At 38.2% G+C, this 23,715-nt stretch overlaps 1 protein-coding gene across 1 annotated transcript in view; it reads left to right on the top strand.

Moving 5' to 3' along the window:
* The window catches only part of LOC121295031 (zinc finger protein basonuclin-2-like), a 309,188-nt gene extending 287,442 nt beyond the window's left edge, over positions 1-21,746 (top strand). Inside the window, exon 6 of the mRNA XM_041219342.1 lies at positions 21,599-21,746. Coding sequence (XP_041075276.1) covers positions 21,599-21,692 — 94 coding nt within the window. The 3' untranslated portion in view covers positions 21,693-21,746. The remainder of the gene's footprint in view (positions 1-21,598) is intronic.
* Positions 21,747-23,715: the final 1,969 nt, after the last annotated feature.

Here is a 23,715-nt window from a genome sequence, read left to right as displayed (position 1 = left end):
ATAAGCATGTTTTTATATACTGCATATGTAATAAATGTGACATAAGGATTCAGAAACAGCCAGATTCAAATAAATAGATATGTGGCTCTCTAGATATTTTTACCCACCTATTCAAATACTATCAAAAGCCTGTGCTTAGAATGCACTTAAGTTTCATCACATTTGGATAAGTGCAGCTCTCCAAATATATATATGTAAAAAATGTTAATATGACATACAGACAGATGGGCAAAGAGATGTACAGCCTCCATACCCCAAGATTATTATAGGTTCAATACAGAGCTAAAGATGTTCCTAAGCAATTTTCATCACAGTAGTTTTGCTGTAAGCAAAACTCAACATCCAGGCGACATACATTTGTGGGAAACCTCTAACCTCTATGTCAAGGTCATGGAATATCAAGCCAGTTCTCATTCTCAAGATACATGTAGAACCAATGATACATAATGTAAAATAGTAATTATATATATATATATATATATATATATATATATATTATATATATATATATATATATATATATATATATATATATATATATAACTCCTATATACTGACACTTATATCTGATACTGATAGGCTTATAGACTAGACTAGACCCCCATACTGATCTGCTTGATAGACGTCTTATCCAAAATTACAATCATGTGTGGTGTTATACAGTAATGCTCCATAGCTTTTTTTTTTTTTTTTTTTTCTATCTATTCAAAGGTGTGTGGTTGTGTGTGAAAAATGCTTCCAAGAAAGCAAGAAATACCATTATTCCCACGCAACAAATCTGGCTCAGGAACTAAGCAATGTCTTGCTTGAGGAGAGCACTGAGAGTGTTCTCTAGAAGAATGCTATAATAAGAGGGATCGAAGCAGGAAACTGTGCAGAGAAACTTTTGAAAAAAAAGAAAAGGAACACCCACTTTGAAATTCTCACTTGATTAAAACAGCTGGACAAGTTACACAAACCTATCAAAGGATTGTGGTCATTATACATTGTTTGTTGATGTTTAAATAACAAGGGTTAGTCATGAACAACCACTAATTCATGGCAAATGTGTCAAATGTACAGTTTACTGTACAGTAGAAAATTAAAAAGACTTTTAATCAAAACGTTTGAACCTATTAAGTTTCTTAGCATTTCAAATGTAGAGTGTAGTGACAGCCTGGCATCTACATTTGGCATCTACATAGTGAGACTTTTTATATATCTAAAAAGAGCTTGGTACTAAAAGTCTGCTCATTGCTGCGGTGGCTATAGGTTTCCTTCTAGCTTTTCATTTCATTGGGATTTGCAGGCATTAATACTCCTATTTCTGAGGCCAATTTGTAAGTGGGATGAAGGCTGTCGGAACAGTTCTGGTAAGCTTCTGGCAGTCCTTGCTGTAACCAGGGACCAATTGTCCTTATGACAGATAAACAAAAACACCTACATAGCTAGTGAATCTGCAATGCTGCTTGGTAGCTCTTGGCTGTTTACTCCAATTGGAAGTTACAGTACAGTCACATTGCACAGTTTGACACTTTGAGTCATGGACAACAACCAATATCCAGATACATTATTTGCACATAAAAAACAAATGTATTTTGTACAGTGTGTTTGTTTTTGTTTATTTGTACATTTTAATAATTGTTTAACTAAAACATTTTTTAGGTCCATCCAAAAATGCATTTTAAATTTTAACCAAGGTCAAAGCTAGCTAGGTAAATATCAGAAGCAGAACACAATCTTTTGGCTCCTTCTCCCCTCACATAAATTCCTCACATAAATGACTCACAGTTTAGTGGTTGCTGTTTTATATGAGAGACAAGTCGCAAGGTGTGACAGACAAGTATTATATTAAATACAGTGGGACTGGTGAACATCAATGGTCCTGATATTTTTTTTTAGGTTAACAGTGACTCTAGATTATGTCATCACCAAAAAAAATCCTTCAGGGCAGGGAGAACTGCATTACAGAGAAGTTTTAATTTAACCAAAGGCAAGGTGAGTTTGTTTACATTGGGCTACATACATTTAGGGCACATCTTACATACATTGTTAGTAGGGAGATTGGTCTGCATTGTTGAGGGAGGAACTGAATGCTGAATGACTTCACATGCCAACAATTGATCTAAACTAAATACCAACATCATTTAAATCACTAAATAGGACCCTCTCTGACACTTTACTTATTCTTACAGACAGAAGTGAACTTAGGAGACTCACATGCACTGTTGGATATTTGATTTTCATAACCTCGACAATCACAGGTTAATTATCTCAGTGGTAGTATTTAGATCTGTCACTGTTTAGGTCAGTTGAATTGACCCCTCTATGTGCACAAATCAGTCTTCATGCTGATGCTTGATTAGTGCCAAAGCTTAATAAAAATACAATGATTTTACAAAACCACAAAGCAAATAACTCACGTGTGTCCTTGCAATTCGTGAGTCATTTTTAGAATGCATCTCACAGGCTGCCATGCTGTATTGATGAGATTTAATGTAAATTATGACATTTTTGAATGGCACTTCATGATCGTTGTTTACAAAGAGCTTTTTTTTTCTTTTTTCTTTGTTGTACAGTGCTCTGAGATGTCAGCAATTGAGGTTTAAAGATCTCTATATGACATGATTTGTTGTTGTGCAAAAATATTATTGGCGCAGCCTTCAAAGCTATTGTGAGTTAAAGAAAATTAGGACTTACGTACCAGAGCTTGCTAATTCAGCGTAGCCCTCCCAAAGTGCTTCTTTGTGTGTCTGAAAACCACCCTATCTGTCTTTTTATGCACTCCAGATGAAACCCATTAGCAGAAGTATGGCAAGGGACATTCACATAGCACTGTTCTACACTATCAGCATTTTTGCAAATTTGCAATTAGTCTTAAGGGCCAGCGTAAATTAGGCCTCTTGATAGATGAGACACCTAGACAGGATGGGTAGTTTCAATAAATCTGCACTCTGAGTCTTGCCACTGAATCACAGGAATTGCACAGCACAACTGTGGCACACCGGTGGCTCACTACCCAGCAAATACTGAAATACTGTATCAATATAGAGGTCCCAGGTGAGCATTGCTGATAGACCAGCAATTGCAGTGGGAGCTCCGATTAAAAAAAATAAATAAAAAGAGCCAGCAAATAGAATTAACTGCAGTCATGGAAATTCTATAGTTTCTTCTCCTCTGCCTTTAGTGTATTAGACGGCCTTTACATCTCATCATTTGAGCTCATAATACCTACAATGCAAGTGTTTTTTTAACTTGTTTTTCTTCTCTTGTGTGGTTCCTGAGTATAAAGTTGTTAATATATGTTGGTTCTTAAATGAGACTTGTAAGTGGTTTACCTATATTGTAGTTGCACTCTGATGAAATTCGCTAATGTTCTGGTTACAAATGCATAACATGGGCCATTGAATATTTTTTTTGACAGATTGCTGTTTAGGTAAATATCACTAAAAGTTGGAAACTACATGTTTCCATATATAAAATAGTTAATCTTAACTACACATAGCACACAAACAAATAAGATTACTGCCTATATATCCATCCATTCCAAAGATTGTGAAATACTAAAATAAATGAAATACTGCTAAAACATAACTCCATTTTGATATAAGAACATAAGAACATAAGAAAGTTTACAAACGAGAGGAGGCCATTATGCCCATCTTGCTCGTTTGGTTGTTAGTAGCTTATTGATCCCAGAATCTCATCAAGCAGCTTCTTAAAGGATCCCAGGGTGTCAGCTTCAATAACATTACTGGGGAGTTGATTCCAGACCCTCACAATTCTCTGTGTAAAAAAGTGCCTCCTATTATCTGTTCTGAATGCCCCTTTGTCTAATCTCCATTTGTGACCCCTGGTCCTTGTTTCTTTTTTCAGGCTGAAAAAGTCCCTTGGGTCGACACTGTCAATACCTTTTAGAATTTTGAATGCTTGAATTAGGTCGCCACGTGGTCTTCTTTGTTCAAGACTGAACAGATTCAATTCTTTTAGCCTGTCTGCATATAACATGCCTTTTAAGCCCAGAATAATTCTGGTCGCTCTTCTTTGCACTCTTTCTAGAGCAGCAAAATCTTTTTTATAGCGAGGTGACCAGAACTGCACACAATATTCAAGATGAGGTCTTACTAGTGCATTGTACAGTTTTAACATTACTTCCCTTGATTTAAATTCGAACACTTTTCACAATGTATCAGAGCATCTTGTTAGCCTTTTTTATAGCTTCCCCATATTGTCTAGATGAAGACATTTCTGAGTCAACAAAAACTCCTAGGTCTTTTTCATAGATTCCTTCTCCAATTTCAGTATCTCCCATATGATATTTATAATGTACATTTTTATTTCCTGTGTGCAGTACCTTACACTTTTCTCTATTAAATGTCATTTGCCATGTGTCTGCCCAGTTCTGAATCTTGTCTAGATCATTTTGAATGACCTTTGCTGCTACAACAGTGTTTGCCACTCCTCCTACTTTTGTGTCGTCTGCAAATTTAACAAGTTTGCTTACTATACCAGAATCTAAATCATTAATGTAGATTAGGAATAGCAGAGGACCTAATACTGATCCCTGTGGTACACCATTCAGCGCCGTTTTCAAAAGTTTAGCGGATTCAAGTTCGTCGCCGGATTCAAATTCAGCGCCGTTTTGAGACACGGGCGAGGGGAGGAGCCAACAGCACAGCAGAACAAGGTAGTTAAACGAGGCAGTCTTCCCAGCGACAGCGAGTGGAAGCAACAGCGAGTGGAAGAAGTACAGGCGTGGAAAAGTACAGAGCAGTTTCGAAGCAGAAAGGAGAAATTGCATCTTGAATTGCTTTAATCAGAAAACAGAGGACATTGGGAAAAACACAGCCGCGTGTGTTTTTCTGATAACAAACAAGCTGAAACTCGGAGCAGCTGATTCAAATTCAGCGCCGTTTTGAGACACGGGCGAGGGGAGGAGCCGACAGCACAGCAGAACAACGCAGTTAAACGAGGCAGTCTTCCCAGCGACAGCGAGTGGAAGCGACAGCGAGTGGGAGAAGTACAGCGTGGAAAAGTACAGAGCAGTTTCGAAGCAGTTTGAAAGCAGGCTGACGGCTGCAGAAGAAACTAAACTTCAAAAAAAAAAACCCTCAACATGGTCTTCAAGCCAGTAATCTGTGACACCTGCTTGATGTGGGAAATCCGAGAAAACCCAGCGGAGCTAAACCAAGTGTGCGTAAAGTGCCGCGCGATCCAGGATTTGCATAAACTAGTAAGTATGCTAGAAATGGAGCTGGAAGAAGTGAGACAGCAACAAGATCTTGAGGAACTGGCACACCCACAATTCATGGAAGTCTGCATCACCCCTAACAGACTGAAAGCCACCAGGGAGATAGAAGGTCAGAACAGCTGGGTTCAGGTAGGCAGAAGCAGGGAAAAAAAGAAACTTCGTCAAACACAACCACCAGAAATCAAAACAACCAACAGATTTGAGTCACTTCAGAATTGTGATGAGCAGAACCAACAACAAGAGAATGAAAGGAACAACATCCAGGACCCCATTGACAGTGGTGACCAGACAGCAAAAAGAAGGGAGGTCATGATTGTTGGGGACTCCATATTGAGAAACACAGCAAGTTCAGTTCGCAGTTTGGACCCCCTTACTACAACAGTGTGCTGCCTTCCGGGAGCCTCGGTCAAGCACATCACTGAGAACGTGGACAGGCTCCTAGAACGAACAGGAGACGACCCGGTAGTAGTCGTCCACATCGGTACAAACAACATTGGAAGAGACAGACCAAAATCCCTGCAAAACAAATTCAGAGAGCTAGGAAGGAAATTAAAAGAGAAAACCAAAACTGTGGTATTTTCTGGTATACTACCCGCACCTTGCAAAGGACCATATGGACAGCTGGAAATAATTAATCAAAACCATTGAAGACGTGGTGCACACGGGAAGGCTTCACCTATCTTGATCATTGGACCACTTTCTACAACGAGGACTATCTGTATAGACGGGATGGACTGCATTTAAATAACAAGGGAACTAGTCTACTTGGAGAAAAGATCCTCGAGCAGGTTCGGAAGCATTTAAACTAGAAAGGAAGGGGGGAGAAATCAACAAAAAAACAGAAGGGAGACCGCATCAAAACAAGAACAACAACTCAGGTAAGACAACCATTAAATGTGTTTATCTAAATGCTAGAAGTATCAGAAACAAAATTCTAGAACTTGAAGCTACTGCACTAACAGGTAACTATGATGTGATAGGTGTTACAGAAACTTGGTTGTCTGAGAGTGATGGGGACGAATATAATATTTGTGGGTATACACTGTATAGGAAAGACAGGCAGGACAGACGAGGAGGAGGGGTAGCGCTATACATAAGAAACAGTCTTGAAGCCCAGGTGTTAAACCTGGACAAAGAAAATAAAACCGAATCAATATGGGTCAGAATAACAGACAAAAATTCAAAAGGCATAATAATAGGAGCATGCTATAGACCGCCAGATTCAGACGGTGAGCAAAATAATCTGTTATACAATGACATTAGAAATGTGTGTAGCAAAGGAGAAGCCATACTAATGGGGGATTTCAACTTCCCCCAAATAAAATGGGAAAACCCGGTGGGTAGCGCGAAGGACGAAATAGAAATGGTGGAAATGACAAATGACTGCTTCCTAACACAATTTGTGAAGGCACCCACTAGAGGGGAGGCATGCCTTGATTTAGTCTTTTCAAATAACGAAGATAGAATAACTAAAACAGAGGTCAGAGAACCACTGGCAAACTCAGACCACAACATGGTCTCATTTGAAGTGTTTTTTAAATCCTCAAAAGTAAAGACTAAAGCTAAGGTTTACAATTTTAGAAAAGCAAACTATGAAGGCATGAAACAGAGACTAACAGAAGTAGATTGGAGTAAAATAGAGAAAACACCCACAGAAGAAGGATGGTTGTTCTTCAAAAACGTAGTACTAGAGGCGCAAAACAATTATATCCCTAAAGTAGACAAATCTAAATGTAAAACTAAATTGCCAAAATGGTTTAATAGATCAATTAAAAAAAATATTCAGCGAAAAAAGGCACTTTACAGAGCATTAAAAAAGGACCAAAAAGAAAGTACACAGAAAGAGTACACAGAACTGCAAATGCAAGTCAAAAAGGAAGTTAGAAAGGCCAAGAGAGAAATAGAAATGAACATTGCTAAGGGAGCTAAAACCAATTCCAAAATGTTTTTCCAATATTACAACAGCAAGAGAACATTCAAAGAGGAGATTAAATGTTTAAGAGATACAAATGGCAAAATCGTAGAGGAAGAAAAAAAAAATAGCAAATATGTTAAATGATTACTTTTCACAAGTTTTTACAAAGGAAGATACTGACAACATGCCCCACATGTCATCCAGTTCCTATCCAGTTTTAAATAACTTTAGCATAACTGAGGCAGAAGTGTTAAAGGGACTAGGAGCTCTTAAAATAAACAAATCCCCTGGGCCGGATGAGATTTAGTACTCAAAGAAATGAAAGAAGTAATTTACAAACCGCTAACCAAGATCATGCAGCAGTCTCTTGACACAGGGGTGGTACCGACAGACTGGAAAATTGCAAACGTAATACCGATCCACAAAAAGGGAAACAAAACTGAACCAGGTAACTACAGACCAGTAAGCCTGACTTCTATTATATGCAAACTTATGGAAACTATAATAAGATCCAAAATGGAAAATTACCTATATGGTAACAGAGTACTGGGAGACAGTCAACATGGTTTTAGGAAAGGGAGATCGTGCCTAACTAACTTGCTTGATTTTTTTGAGGATGCAACATCGATAATGGATAATTGCAAAGCATATGATATGGTTTATTTAGATTTCCAGAAAGCTTTTGACAAAGTCCCGCACAAAAGATTAATTCTCAAACTGAACGCAGTTGGGATTCAAGGAAACACATGTACATGGATTAGGGAGTGGTTAACATGTAGAAAACAGAAAGTACTGATTAGAGGAAAAACCTCAGAATGGAGTGTGGTAACCAGCGGTGTACCACAGGGATCAGTATTAGGTCCTCTGCTATTCCTAATCTACATTAATGATTTAGATTCTGGTATAGTAAGCAAACTTGTTAAATTTGCAGACGACACAAAAGTAGGAGGAGTGGCAAACACTGTTGCAGCAGCAAAGGTCATTCAAAATGATCTAGACAAGATTCAGAACTGGGCAGACACATGGCAAATGACATTTAATAGAGAAAAGTGTAAGGTACTGCACGCAGGAAATAAAAATGTACATTATAAATATCATATGGGAGATATTGAAATTGGAGAAGGAATCTATGAAAAAGACCTAGGAGTTTTTGTTGACTCAGAAATGTCTTCATCTAGGCAATGTGGGGAAGCTATAAAAAAGGCTAACAAGATGCTCGGATACATTGTGAAAAGTGTTTCAAGGGAAGTAATGTTAAAACTGTACAATGCACTTGTAAGACCTCATCTTGAATATTGTGTGCAGTTCTGGTCACCTCGCTATAAAAAAGATATTGCTGCTCTAGAAAGAGTGCAAAGAAGAGCGACCAGAATTATTCCGGGCTTAAAAGGCATGTCATATGCAGACAGGCTAAAAGAATTGAATCTGTTCAGTCTTGAACAAAGAAGACTACGTGGCGACCTAATTCAAGCATTCAAAATTCTAAAAGGTATTGACAGTGTCGACGCAAGGGACTTTTTCAGCCTTTCACAAATGGAGATTAGAAAAAGGGGCATTCAGAACAGAAAATAGGAGACACTTTTTTACACAGAGAATTGTGAGGGTCTGGAATCAACTCCCCAGTAATGTTGTTGAAGCTGACACCCTGGGATCCTTCAAGAAGCTGCTTGATGAGATTTTGGGATCAATAAGCTACTAACAACCAAACGAGCAAGATGGGCCGAATGGCCTCCTCTCGTTTGTAAACTTTCTTATGTTCTTATGTTTTTACCACTGGTTACCACACTCCATTCTGAGGTTTTTCCTCTAATCAGTACTTTCTGTTTTCTACATGTTAACCACTCCCTAATCCATGTACATGTGTTTCCTTGAATCCCAACTGCGTTCATTTTGAGAATTAATCTTTTGTGCGGGACTTTGTCAAAAGCTTTCTGGAAATCTAAATAAACCATGTCATATGCTTTGCAATTATCCATTATCGATGTTGCATCCTTTTTGTGGATCGGTATTACGTTTGCAATTTTCCAGTCTGTTGGTACCACCCCTGTGTCAAGAGACTGCTGCATGATCTTGGTTAGCGGTTTGTAAATTACTTCTTTCATTTCTTTGAGTACTACTGGGAGGATCTCATCCGGCCCAGGGGATTTGTTTATTTTAAGAGCTCCTAGTCCCTTTAACACCTCTGCCTCAGTTATGCTAAAGTTATTTAAAACTGGATAGGAACTGGATGACATGTGGGGCATGTTGTCAGTATCTTCTTTTGTAAAAACTTGTGAAAAGTAATCATTTAATATATTTGCTATTTTTTTTTCTTCATCTACGATTTTGCCATTTGTATCTCTTAAACATTTAATCTCCTCTTTGAATGTTCTCTTGCTGTTGTAATATTGGAAAAACATTTTGGAATTGGTTTTATCTCCCTTAGCAATGTTCATTTCTATTTCTCTCTTGGCCTTTCTAACTTCCTTTTTGACTTGCGTTTGCAGTTCTGTGTACTCTTTCTGTGTACTTTCTTTTTGGTCCTTTTTTAATGCTCTGTAAAGTGCCTTTTTTCGCTGAATTTTTTTTTTAATTGATCTATTAAACCATTTTGGAAATTTAGTTTTATATTTAGATTTGTCTACTTTAGGGATGTAATTGCTTTGCGCCTCTAGTATTACATTTTTGAAGAATAACCATCATGTGGGTGTTTTCTCTATTTTATTCCAATCTACTTCTGTTAGTCTCTGTTTCATACCTTCATAGTTTGCTTTTCTAAAATTGTAAACCTTAGCTTTAGTCATTGCTTTTGGGGTTTTAAAAAACACTTCAAATGAGACCATGTTGTGGTCTGATTTTGCCAGTGGTTCTCTGACCTCTGTTTTAGTTATTTTGTCTTCGTTATTTGAAAAGACTAAATCAAGGCATGCCTCCCCTCTAGTCGGTGCCTTGACAAATTGTGTTAGGAAGCAGTCATTTGTCATTTCCACCATTTCAATTTCATCCTTCGTGCTACCCACCGGGTTTTCCCATTTTATATGGGGGAAGTTGAAATCCCCCATTAGTATGGTTTATCCTTTGCTACACGCATTTCTAATGTCATTGTATAACAGATTATTTTGCTCACCTTCTTCGACTGTTTCTTATGTATAGCACTACCCCTCCTCCTCTTCTGTCCTGCCTGTCTTTCCTATACAGTGTATACCCACAAATATTATATTCGTCCCCATCACTCTCAGACAACCAAGTTTCTGTAACACCTCTCATATCATAGTTACTTGTTAGAATTTTGTTTCTGATATTTCTAGCATTTAGATAAATACATTTAATGGTTGTCTTACCTGAGTTGTTGTTCTTGTTTTGATGCGGTCTCCCTTCTGTTTTTTTGTTGATTTCTCCCCCCTTCCTTTCTAGTTTAAATGCTTCTGAACCTGCTCGAGGATCTTTTCTCCAAGTAGACTGGTTCCCTTGTTATTTAATTGCAGTCCGTCCCCTCTATACAGATAGTCCTCGTTGTAGAATGTGGTCCAATGATCAAGATAGGTGAAGCCTTCCCGTGTGCATCACGTCTTCAGCCATGCGTTTTGATTAATTATTTCCAGCTGTCCATATGGTCCTTTGCAAGGTGCCGGTAGTATACCAGAAAATACCACAGTTTTGGTTTTCTCTTTTAATTTCCTTCCTAGCTCTCTGAATTTGTTTTGCAGGAATTTTGGTCTGTCTCTTCCAATGTTGTTTGTACCAATGTGGACAACTACTACCGGGTGGTCTCCTGTTCGTTCTAGGAGCCTGTCCACATTCTCAGTGATGTGCTTGACCGAGGCTCCCGGAAGGCAGCACACTGTTGTAGTAAGGGGGTCCAAACTGTGAATTGAACTTGCTGTGTTTCTCAATATGGAGTCCCCAACAATCATGACCCTCCCTTCTTTTTGCTGTCTGGTCACCACTGTCAATAGGGTCCTGGATGTTGTTCCTTTCATTCTCTTGTTGTTGGTTCTGCTCATCAAAATTCTGAAGTGACTCAAATTTGTTGGTTGTTTTAATTTCTGGTGGTTGTGTTTGACTAAGTTTCTTTTTTTCCCTGCTTCTGCCTACCTGAACCCAGCTGTTCTAACCTTCTATCTCCCTGGTGGCTTTCAGTCTGTTAGGGGTGATGCAGACTTCCATGAATTGTGGGTGTGCCAGTTCCTCAAGATCCTGTTGCTGTCGCACTTCTTCCAGCTCCATTTCTAGCATACTTACTAGTTTATGAAAGTCCTGGATCGCGCGGCACTTTACACACACTTGGTTTAGCTCTGCTGGGTTTTCTAGGATTTCCCACATCAAGCAGGTGTCACAGATTACTGGCTTGAAGACCATGTTGAGGGTTTTTTTTTTTTTTTTTTTTGAAGTTTAGTTTCTTCTGCAGCCGTCAGCCTGCTTTCAAACTGCTTCTAAACTGCTCTGTACTTTTCCACGCCTGTACTTCTCCCACTCGCTGTCGCTCCCGCTCGCTGTCACTGGGAAGACTGCCTTGTTTAATGTTGCATATAAAGTCTTCACAGTAGTATCTAGTGTATGGTGTTTAGTATTTTTTTGTCCCATGTTTGTAGTGGTCGCTGGAAAAATCTCTAAATATCAATATGGTAACATGGGGAATGATAGTGGATAGCACACCTGTCACAGCATCTGTATTTCAGACTACAACTGCCGTGTTTAAGAACCTATTATGTCTTAAAAATCATACCTGGTTAAAAATAACAAGACCATATATAACCTTAATGAACCTTAACCTTTTTCAGTGGTAAGTGGCACAATAGCCTTTTGAATTACTTCTTTATTATGGGGTAATGATTACACAAGGGCAGTTACATGATATGGTAGAATGGTACCACAGTGGTAACATTTTCAATTTGTGGCACTTGCCTGCCTGGTACCAGGAGTAGAGGTTGTCAGGGCAGAGAAATAATGAGTCCATAACCTAAAAAAAGTAGAAACTAATCTCACCCACTTTAAAACAAGCCCTAAACCCAGACATGTAGAGGCCTTGTCCCTAACTTGTCCTTGGTGCAGACAACTACATAGTCCTGTAACACAATCTAATTTCCTGGCACATGACTCCTCCTTCTCTTACTCCCCTTTGATTGGCTTGGCAGGCACATTGCAACGTCGGTTTATGATTCATCCCAAAACAACCCAACAAGAAAGCAAAGCCAGCAGAAAAACTGGTGGCTCCTCCAAGATTATGCAAGCTGGAAAGTTCCCCAGCTGAGCAGCATCTCTACGCAACACAGCCAGAGAACTAGTAGAAAATAATATGAATCAATACAGACTGGTAATCCTTAGCTGTTCCATGGTATCATTTCTGGCATTAAGGGAATTTGCTATTGGTTATACAGTGGTATTTTTCTGTAAGGGAATTGTGAAATTTAAAAAAAAAAGTTCACAGACAGACATTGCAGTTTTTTGTTCTGTAGACAATAAAGATTGACATAAAGTCAAGCCGATAATTGAATTACATGCTTTGCACAGGACTCCAGGTACAGTAAATCATTTACACATGTGCAGAGTAAAATCTGTCCACTAATTTATTCAATTTTAATTGCTCTGTTTGTTTGATGTGTTATTGCGGTATAGTAAAGCTTAGCAAAAAAAATTAATTAAAAAAATAATATATAAAAAAAAAAAACACACACCAAGAGGTTTTGTAATTCCTGGCCTTGTTATTAATCTCTATCCTGAAATAATGTACTCAAGAATTCATGTAATCTGTCTCTATAGTATAAGATGACTTAAAACAAGAAACAAAGAAAGGTTTCTCAGTTAGGGTTGGATTCAGCACGTTTTATCTCAAACTATCATAATAATTTGCATCACAGAAACTGCAGTGATGCAGTCTGTCTGGGTGACGATACCAAACACGTAAATATCTCTCTGAAGAAAGCAGAAGCTCTCTTTATATGTGCTTTCCTGTTACAGAACCATCAAACTAAGAAACTACATAATGCCAAAGGAAATATTTTCTAAAAGCTGACAACAAGAAAAAAAGAAAAACAAGCTTTACCCTTTCTTTTTCCTTTTGTTCCATCTGTGTTCTGTAAAAATCATCCAAATCTTTTTTTTTTTTTTTTCTAGTTCTGCACATTCAGTCTAGCCACCATCCCAATTTAATCTGACTTTGTCTGCTGTGGACTTTATTACATAATACTTTATAATTGACTCTCATAGTGTAATAAGACAGTGCACCAGGAGCTTGACAAAAGTTATTAATTTTCACTTTGGTGGAGTCTCTGTCCCAATTAAATCCTATGATACTGGCTGACTGAATGACTAACCTCATTACAAGCCATGCTTATTAGTGAGAGGGTAGTAGAATGTTTAACTGAGCATACAACTGTTCCCAGTGATTATAATTTACAAACACACAGATCATTTTCGTTTTGCCAGTTGTGATATCTGTGTAACTCATTTACTGAACCACTGTTACCTAATTCTGTGTAAAGATGTACAAACAAAACTGCAGTGAGATGCAATTTAAAAAAAGAGATCACCTGTTTCCGCTTTCCAATAAAACTGAAAAACAGTCCTTGTGGAGTTCATTTTCTAGGCCCACTCACTGTAATATTTCCCTCTTGTGAACATACATTATGAAGCTTATTCTAATAATTGTATGTGTTTTGTAAAACACTAACCAAGTTATGCAAGTATGTGTTGCTAAAAGATTTAATTAATAAAATATGTATTATTGAATATACTTTGAATTATATAGATCAATAAAAACATAAAAGAGAAATGAAAAAGAGTTGTTAGGTGTTTTAAGAATTAGATAAATCTCTTTTGTTATGATGTGGCTGTATTTCTATATAAAATACATTTATAATAGAAGCTTTTCAGCTTTACTTGACAAAAAACAATCGGAACAAAACAAAATGCCTCCAACTGCAATTGTTTTGTATTACATGCAGGATAGACTAAAAAGAAAAGCCTGCTAGTATTCATTTGATTTTACCACTGTACTGTTTAAGCCTATTATACATATCTATATTTTTGTACTTGAGAACACATTAATGTTATTTTAATATGCCCTCATATTTATTAGAATATTCATTTATTATTATTAAATAAACATAGATTGATTGAAAACATACAAATACATATATAGTACTTTATATATATATATATATATATGAATAACGAGCGAACTAAACTAACATATAAATAAATAAATACATCAATAAAACCTCCTAAGATAAACAAAAACAAAAAAACCCGCCTCCCCCAAACCTGAAGAAACAGGCTGACCGGAGGGTCTTGGGTTCCATGCCAGGAGGCTGTTGCTGTACCCTTGAAAAACCAACTACAAATGGGTACCAGATTTTGTATGTAAAATAACTAATTGTAACTCACTTTGGAAAAAAGCCTCAGCCAAATAAATACATTATTATTTGTATTATAAATTGACGAGAGCACCATGGTGTTGAGGAAAAGCCCGCCCAAACCGACCTTTATTTCACATACCTTACGATAAATAAATACCTACCTTTATTCATAAAAAGTGACACAAAATGAAAACAAATGTATGCTGTAGGCTTAAGGCCGCTCTAGGCTTAATCTACAAGTACAGTTCACAAGTGAACTGGTCGTTGTCACTGTCCACATCAGCACATGCATAGACAGCTACAATGATACAAATGTGTAACATCTTCACATATAAATGTGAAGGATATTACCATCGTTGAATATATTTTTTTCAAAACCTTCAAACCTCTGAGTGCGTGCACCCCTGTGCAGTTGCACCGGCTGCATCAGCTATTTCTCCAGCACTGTGTGTGAGTAACACAGTATACCTATATCTCGTTTACCCATTCCCATGCAGCTGTATTCCAACAGATACTACTACACAACTGTGTAAACCTAAGCCCAAACAACACCCTAGCACTATTTATTAACTTGTATGTAATCCCTAATTTTTTTTTTTTTTATCTTATTCTCTCACTATTTATAGACACAGAGACTACGTTTGCAGGCCCATCCTTTTATAGTAGACCCTGCAAAAATCACACAAACTCACCTCGTTTACACAACGTGTTTCACAAGCAGCTATATGGCTATATCATTTACACTCACTGTCGGCACGTGCCCGCAGTTTGCAGGGGTGAAAACATTGGTGTCCTGTTTTACCTGAGTATCCCGTTTTAGGCAACCTTTATATGGATTTGTATGTTTTCAATCAATTTATGTTTGTTTAGTAAAAATACAAAAAATAATAACCTAATAAATAGAGTGCATATTAAAATAGCATTAATGTGTTTGTACACGTTACATTACGTATAAATATTGATATGTACAAAAGGCTTAAACAGTACAGTAGTAAAATCAAATGAATACCTAGCAAGCTTTTTTTTTTTTTTTTTTTTAGTCCTACTTATAATACAGGACAAAACAAATCGTCCTGATACTTTGTAGGCTTCACATTGTTGTACGACGCGTAGATAATAAAATATTATTTTAAATTGAAACTACATTATTTCAGCATATTTTCTTTTATTGCTCTCATATTTTTATCCCTGCTGCCACCAGTAAATGCTGTCAATAGAATAAATACCATGCGCAACTTCAGACCTGTTGCCACCCACAATTTGTATGCTAATTACAATTTTTCCAACCACTATTTTTGCTTCTAATTAGTTAGTAAATAGGACGTGACACTTTGGGAAATACCTTGAGCAGCCATCTCAATTTTCCTTCTGCAATTCTGTCCAAATTACCGCCGCTTAGTGAATGAGACCCTTAGTAATAGAATAATTAGTGAAATGTTTGACACAGAAAGGACTGTTCCATGCTCATCTGTTCTGACAAATGTCAGCCTTGGGCTCTGCTGGAACATCAAAGTGTAATCCTACTGGGTGCTGACTGAGATGGTGACAGTTAACAAAGTGGGGTTAGTATACTTCAATCAAAATAAACTTATGCTATTTCAACACTATGCCAAAATTTAGCCTTCAATGTGCTTTCATGGCAGATTTGCTGTGCCATGTCAGTCAGGTCAACTGCCACATTGAAATAAGAAGTATATGGATTTTCAGACAGACAAAGTAACCATTTGGATTCAATGGTTCACCTTCTTCCTGCCCTATTGTCATTTATGTTCTGCATTCCTGCCTTCCTCCTCCTCCACCTCTACAGCAGGCGGTTTTCCACCAGGGGGCGTCGCTGAATGCGCATATTCGCATTCCAGCTGTGCGGAGTCGCCGGTCTTCGCGAGGGATTCTGATGGCAGCGTTGCATTGGCTCTGGCAATCCAGTGGGTTAGTGGGTTTTAGAGACTGTTTCTCTTCATCAGGCTACAATGAACCCTGCTGGCTAGGCACCCAGTGAGCTCATAGCAGACATCTGCAGGGCTGGTCTTTGTCCTCCAGAGGCCGGAAGCTCACTGACATCCGCTGTCGAGTTCCTGGGTGTAGAAGAGGAAGCTAGATTGGTCGTGGGATCGGAGGACGCTCACTGATCCTTTCGATCTCCTGAGCTGTAAAGGGAATTGCTGTGGTTGGGAAAAATAATTGGACATTCTAAATAAAAAAAAAGTCCTTACAGGGGTCATAGTTAAACGCTCCAGAGTTGGGGCTCCCGAGTGGCACATCTGGTAAAGGTGCTCCATGTGGAGCACAGGATGTGCCCTATAGCCTGGACTTTGGTGACGCGAGTCCAGGCTATTCTACTTCTGACCATGGACGAGAGCTTCCAAGGGGCAGCGCACAACTGACCGAGCATCGCCCAGGTGGGGAGGGCTTAGGTCGGCCAGGGTGTCCTTGGTTCAACATGTACCAGCGTCCCCTGTGGACTGGCCAGGCGCCTGCGGTGGCTGCGTGGTGGCCCTGTAAAGTGAAAAGAAGCGGTGGGCTGACAGCACACGCTTCTCATGACGTGTGTTCATCTTCACCACCCCTCAGTCAGTGCGGGGGTGGAAGCGGTGAGCTGAGCCTAAAATAATTGGCTATTTCAAATTGGGAGAAAAATGTAAAAATCCATTGCCGACTACAAAATTAAAAAAAAAAAAAATGCAAAAAAAAAATAAAATAAGCTGCAGAGTTGTTATATATGTAAATAGATAGTAACTGATAGTGGTAACAGAAAGAGCAGTTACTGTAGATATAAAAAATAATAATCCTACCCCAGTGAGGTAGCTACTTCTGACAAAACAAGAACATTCACTCCTGTAACACTAGAGTAGATTCCAGCCTGAATATGCAATTATCTGAACAGATATGTATATTTTTATAAGAAGTATGCTTCAAAGGAACATAAGAAGCCACCCTCTTACAAGTTGCAGCTATTTAGAAAACAAAACAGTGCAGGGTGGTGACTGACACACCTTTGATTTTCTTTGGCAAAGAAGGTGATTCACTAAATGGAATTACAATTCACTAAATGAAATTCTATTTGAGCCATAGGTTACTTCATTTAGTTTTGCAGAACTACTGCCTTCGGAACTACTGCAGAACTAAAACTTCATTAGATTGTGCAAAGGTAAGAATGTGACAAACTTTTTTTTTTTAAATTTAAAGAGAGGCTTGAAGTTACGCGTGGTCTGTGCTATGTAATGTTTTTAATAAATATGTTTTAGAATGTATTTAATTAATTTAATGTTGGTAATGTTTATAAGTTAAATTTTATTTTATATTGTGTAGTGGAGCTGAACTGCACTTTTGATGATCCTAAATGATTAATTAATTTGATAGTTTAAAATTGCCTTAATTTTTATGCGATTTAAACTGGCTGGGTCTAGACGCTTGGTAGAGAGAGAGAGGAGTCAGACAGATCCCTTGCAGTGTGGGTTGATGTGATCATTTGGCTGTTGGCTCCAGTTGGTTTCTTCACTGTTCAGATCGAGAGTGTGGGCAGACTTGTACAGTAGTTGAGGTTGTCTGTGTTCCCTATGTTGGACTACAAGACTGGCTGTAATTCTTTCCAGTCTGAATTGGCTTATCATTTGATAATGGTGCTTTTTGGTAGGACAATATAACTGACAGCTGTTTACTACTGCTTGATTACCACACCTCCAGTGAGTTTTGGAGTGATGCATTGACTTTTTTATTCTCTCTCTCTCTCTCTCTCTCTCTCTCTCTCTCTCTCTCCATTCTCACTTTGTGTATCTCTCGTGTGTATCTCTCTGTTTGCCTATTTCATTGTCAAGCCTTGTGCATATTAAATAGTTTTTTTTTTTTCTATTCTGTGTATTGAGCATACCATACTTCTTGGCACTGACCTTGGTATTTGCTGTCAAATAGCCCTGCAACAGTGAACTGTGGGTGGATATTCCACAAATTAAAAGATAAATTTGGAGATAAATAAGCAAGGTACAATTAAATTGGATAAAAGCTCTATGTCAATAAAATATACACTGACATGACCCACCACACAGAAATAATGCTGTCATTTTAGAAACCAATACCAACCTTCAGTAGGATTGCAGCCTTAAAGTCACTGGGACTAGACACCTCCCATTATAGTGAAATTGTTTTCCACACTATTTTGTCAAGTAACAAAGGGAGGTTTGGGGCATAGTCAGATAATGCCCCATCCATTCCATACTGTAGGTAAAACTTAGAATCAACAGGGATGTCAGGGTAATGGCATCCCTAATGGATTTTGGATCGGTCATGTATAAAGTTACCTTTTTAAAACCACACATTGTTCTGCAGGACTGTCATTTTATCAGTAACTTACTCTGACTTGGTTCCATGAATACGGAGAGGTATGATTCCTTGCCTCACAAAACTTTGTTTCTATACCTATTGTTTCTGTCACTTCCTTGTAAGATTTTGTTAATATTGTTGCATATTAGATTGACTTACCTCAGACGAATTGAGATTGGACCTGCACTCTTGTTTTATAAGCTACAGTGTAAATATATATTCCAGCCCTTTATTTCAAATGTCCCAGCACTGCATATGGAGTAAACCCTTATTGTCAGAAAAGAAATGCTGGCAAAGATCAATGAGGGTTGTGTCTGCCTGGGTTGACAAATCTACAGCTGGTTACGATTATTTTAAATTTGTATTGTACATTAATAGATAGACAGAGCCCCATGGCATTCTAAAGAAAGGGTTGTAGGTCATCTGAACCGTACATTATAAAAACAACACCATGACACAAAAGAACCTGATAAATGTTTAATGCATTTTAATGAGCAGAGCAAACCCCCCTGAGCACCTATTTAATTTCCACACTGATGGTCTTCAGTTGTGCATCCACACAAAGAGTTGGAAAATCAATAAAATAAATACATTTACACATACTGATGTTAAGTGTACAGTATGTAGCCATCATATTTGGAACACCCTGCCCTGTGCAAGCTCACTCTCCTGAGTCCTCTGCCTACAACATCTCCTGTTAAGAGACATTGGAACTGAAGGAGCTGCGGGCTTCCCTGCAGCTATGGTCTTGTCAATGCCCACTCCTGAGAGTCATAGTTCAGTGTGTGGGTTCATCTTGCTGTAGGCTCCCTCCCACAGGAGTGTCAGACTCTTGCATTGCCCTGGAGGTGAGATAGACACCACCTTCTTTGTGCAATACTCTTTCGGTAACTATCGGTCTGCTTAGGAGATCTCAATCCCGGAGGGTAGTATGGGTTAACATTAGGTAGCATTTGATGATGAACTGCACAGCACATTTCAGGAACTCTAGCTGCCGGCCTGTTTTGTTTTATTTATAGCATTGCAATTGGGTTTTTGTTTGAGTCAAGTGGTTTGAGGAAAGGATTGCAATTTTAAGTTCGACCACTTGTAAAAAGGTGAAAAGCCAACATCTGCCACCATTGCAATAGGGCAAGGATTACACATTTCTTCAAATTAGTACTTTCTATACACCTAGCCAAAAAATTGGAAGCTGACATTATTTTATTTTATTTTTTTTTACGTTATGATTTATTTTTTTATTTTTTTTAAACAAATTCTTCAAAAGTGTTGCATGAGAATCACTTGAAGCTGGGACCGTGGGACTGACCTAGGAGCACAATAAGTGATACAGTACCAGAAAGTTTATCTGCATTTGTGTTTATAGAGCTTTGACCTCTTCACAACAACAGGAAACACTATACCTCTTTTTAACCCAGGCGATCGGTTACAGCCAATCTGGTGATCCGGGTTGTGGCACCATGTAAGAATGGGGAGGCTGGACTCAAACCAATGAACCAGCGATCACGCACACCACAAACGAGCACCTTAACCACTATGCAAAATAGCTGGGCTTGTCTGCATTCGTGGTTCTAGAGCTTTTAACCTTTTTAATGTTGCTAAAGATGATAAGGTGAGACTCTAAAGCCTTGGTGTCCACTCGTTTCACCCTCTACAATGTACATATTGTACAGAAAGCTGCCTGAACTGTCCTAAAAAGCATTTGTATTACTTTTTTTTCTTTGGGAAGCTGTAACTAGATAACTAGGACCTATCAGATCGATCCTGCTTTACCTAAAGTGTTATCCACATCAGAAATGATGCACTCTTGACATTGGTGCATTTTATTTGAATGTCATTATTCATGATGAATGTTTTCCAGCCCAGCCTGACATCTTTTAATGAAATGCCTCAATGCAAAGTAGCCTAGCTTCAGTTGAAACAATACTGTCAACAATCAGAGTTGTTGTAAGGGTTTTTTTTTTTCATTTCTCATCTTCTTACTTACTTACTTACTTACTTACTTGCAGCACATGAATTATTGACTGGCTAATTTTGTCTTGGGTTCCTGTGAGACGTTGTAGCTTTGGGATGACAGCTTTATCCATTAGATTGAAGCTAGTGACAGCAGCGCTCTGAGCTGGGAAGACTCATTCTCAGTTGCATTAGCACAGAGTAGGACTGGGACACATCAACATCTTAATCAATACGTGAGAGTCAATTACTAAGGAAGCGCATGCTTAAGCAAGATCTGATTATTGGGTTCATGCTCAGTCCACCAAATGGACCGAATCAATGAGTTGCAATATGCACCATATATCTTTCTACACTCCCCCCCACTCGATGAACACTTCAAAAAAGCTGTCCAAGATAGCTGACTGCAGTGACAAAAGGGCACAAATAGCATTCCCTGCAACAATACAAGGCAAATAAATAGAAAACTATCCACAACCTGTTTGTTTTCCTGGGTTTTTGGGGCTTTGTATGCTTCAAATTCATATTCTTTATAATCTGAACCAGTGATGTTAGTCTGTTTTATATTTGTTATACTTTTTTTATACTTAATTCGATAAACATTTGGTGACAGGTGTATATCTTTTGTAACTTTAGCATGCATGAAATACATTTAAATGATGACCTACACTGTACAACACACAAGCATGAAACTCTTTGCAACAATATTTTAAATACATTTATTTATGATGGCATGGTTCACATTATACAGTCAAAACTCAGATATCCTTTACCCAGATTACACGTCAGTTGCGTTTTACCGCCCTTTTATTAAAAATAAAATCAATCCCCATTATATTGTAACAGCAGGTCCCGAGGCAGGCTGGAGAGAGGGGCGGGGCCAGCACGCTCTGATCTTCACCAACCAGGAAGTGGGAGCTGTATACCAGGGTCGGACTGAAAAAAGGAGTTAAAGAGAGAAAGAGCTGGAGAGGAAAAGAGCTGGAGAGGAAAAGAACTGGAGAGAGAAAGAGCTGGAGAGGAAAAGATCTGGAGAGAGAAAGAGCTGGAGGGGAAAAGAGCTAAAGAGGAAAAGAGCTGGAGAGAGAAAGAGCTGGAAGGGAAAAGAACTGGAGAGAGAAAGAGCTGGAGAGGAAAAGAGCTGGGGAGAGAAAGATCTTGGGAGAGAAACAGCTGGAGAGGAAAAGAGCTGGGGAGAGAAAGAGCTGGAGAGAGAAAGAGCTGGAGAGGAAAATAGCTGGGGAGAGAAAGAGCTGGAGAGAGAAAGAGCTGGAGAGGAAAAGAACTGGAGAGAGAAAGATCTGGGAAGAGAAACAGCTGGAGAGGAAAAGAGCTGGGGAGAGAAAGAGCTGGAGAGGAAAAGAGCTAAAGAGGAAAAGAGCTGGAGAGGAAAAAGAGCTGGGGAGAGAAAGAGCTGGAGAGGAAAAGAGCTGGAGAGAGAAAGAGCTGTAGAGGAAAAGAGCTGGGGAGAAAAAGAGCTGGAGAGGAAAAGAGCTAAAGAGATGAAAAAGCCGACTAATAGAAGTGTGAGCTTTGGATGACAGCAGGTTTGTTAAGCAATAATTGGAGCTAAAACAAATAAAAAGTTTAGCCTTGAAAAAAGCTCAGGAGCTCTGTACAAAATAGTCAGTCTCTTGTTTCTTCACTGTAGGCTTTTTAAACGCCAAGTAATAGACAAAGAGTGCGTCAGATCTCCGTAGCAACAGATCATCCACAATTTAACATGCAAAACAAGTACAGTAATACCTGTCAACTTATGAAAACACAAGATCCAGAGGTCTCCTTTTTCAGACTTACTGCACAACTTTCTCTGAACAAGTCAATATAATAATTCTTAGACATACAGTAAATAATACTTTATTCTTAACTTGTAGCCTATTAGAATCTGAAATTGCCTATATCAACATCATAAAGTAGCCTAAGACATTTTCGCCCGTTCTGACAGGGGAAAATAATAATAAATAAACAAAGTTGAAGTTTATGTTAAGATTGGAGATCTAAATAATGCGGAGACAGAAGATTTCAAGACATTTCAAAGAAATGCATACGGGAACGTGACATATCGTGATCATTTTATCAATTATTTATTAATAATGTACGTGGGAGGTTGCTGGCTATTTAATCACGTCACTGTTTCGTCAAAAACTAAAATAATTATAATGAAATGATAGGATCATGTCCTTACCCTCTGCACTTCACGTTAAAACCTATACATTAAAACTACAGATACTGTTATTGAACTACCAACAGGACTATAGAAGTGAATTCTGAATAAAATGAAAAATCATTGCACCCCATGGGAAATTTTACATACCGCAATACGTACAGGATTTAAAAGTATGTACTGTATTACAGTTAACGTGCCGTCTCTTTAGTTTTGGCAAGTGATATTTTCAGAATCATATCGTTATGAATTAAAATACTTCTGTTGAAAATATAGCACTGTACCAACAAAACCAATACAGTGCATCTAAATGGAAGCCTACTTATTTTAAAACACGGTCCTTTCAGATACGTATTTTTGAAATTGTCCATTTTGCAGGGAAAACAAAAAAAGATACAAGGGTTGGAACAGGCCAAAATGAAATAATCACATATGCATCACATGTGTTTAACCATCACTGAAGTCAAACTTTTATAGGGTTGGATATGTGAGTGCTGACTGTAGTCCAGCCTACCAAGGTTTCAATTAGAGGGAGTCAACTGCAATACATTTGGTTCATTACAATTTTTATATTCCAGGGTCAGAAACATATTCATAGTTTCATAATGGAAAACATGGATTTAAAATGTTGTATTTGAGTTGGTCATTGAACCATTAGTGTGTTCTGGGTCTATAATTTATGCTCAATGCCGGCTGCCTCCCTTTATATAATATCGCTGCTTATAAAGATAGTAGCTGCCCGTTAAAGATGGTAAGTCAGTCATTAAGCGGCTTCTCCCATGTGGGCAATCTAAAAATA

Source organism: Polyodon spathula, chromosome 2, assembly GCF_017654505.1.
Source record: "Polyodon spathula isolate WHYD16114869_AA chromosome 2, ASM1765450v1, whole genome shotgun sequence".
Lineage (NCBI taxonomy): Eukaryota > Metazoa > Chordata > Actinopteri > Acipenseriformes > Polyodontidae > Polyodon > Polyodon spathula.
Note: the sequence above shows the minus strand (reverse complement) of the source record. Positions and strands in the feature narration are given on the sequence as shown.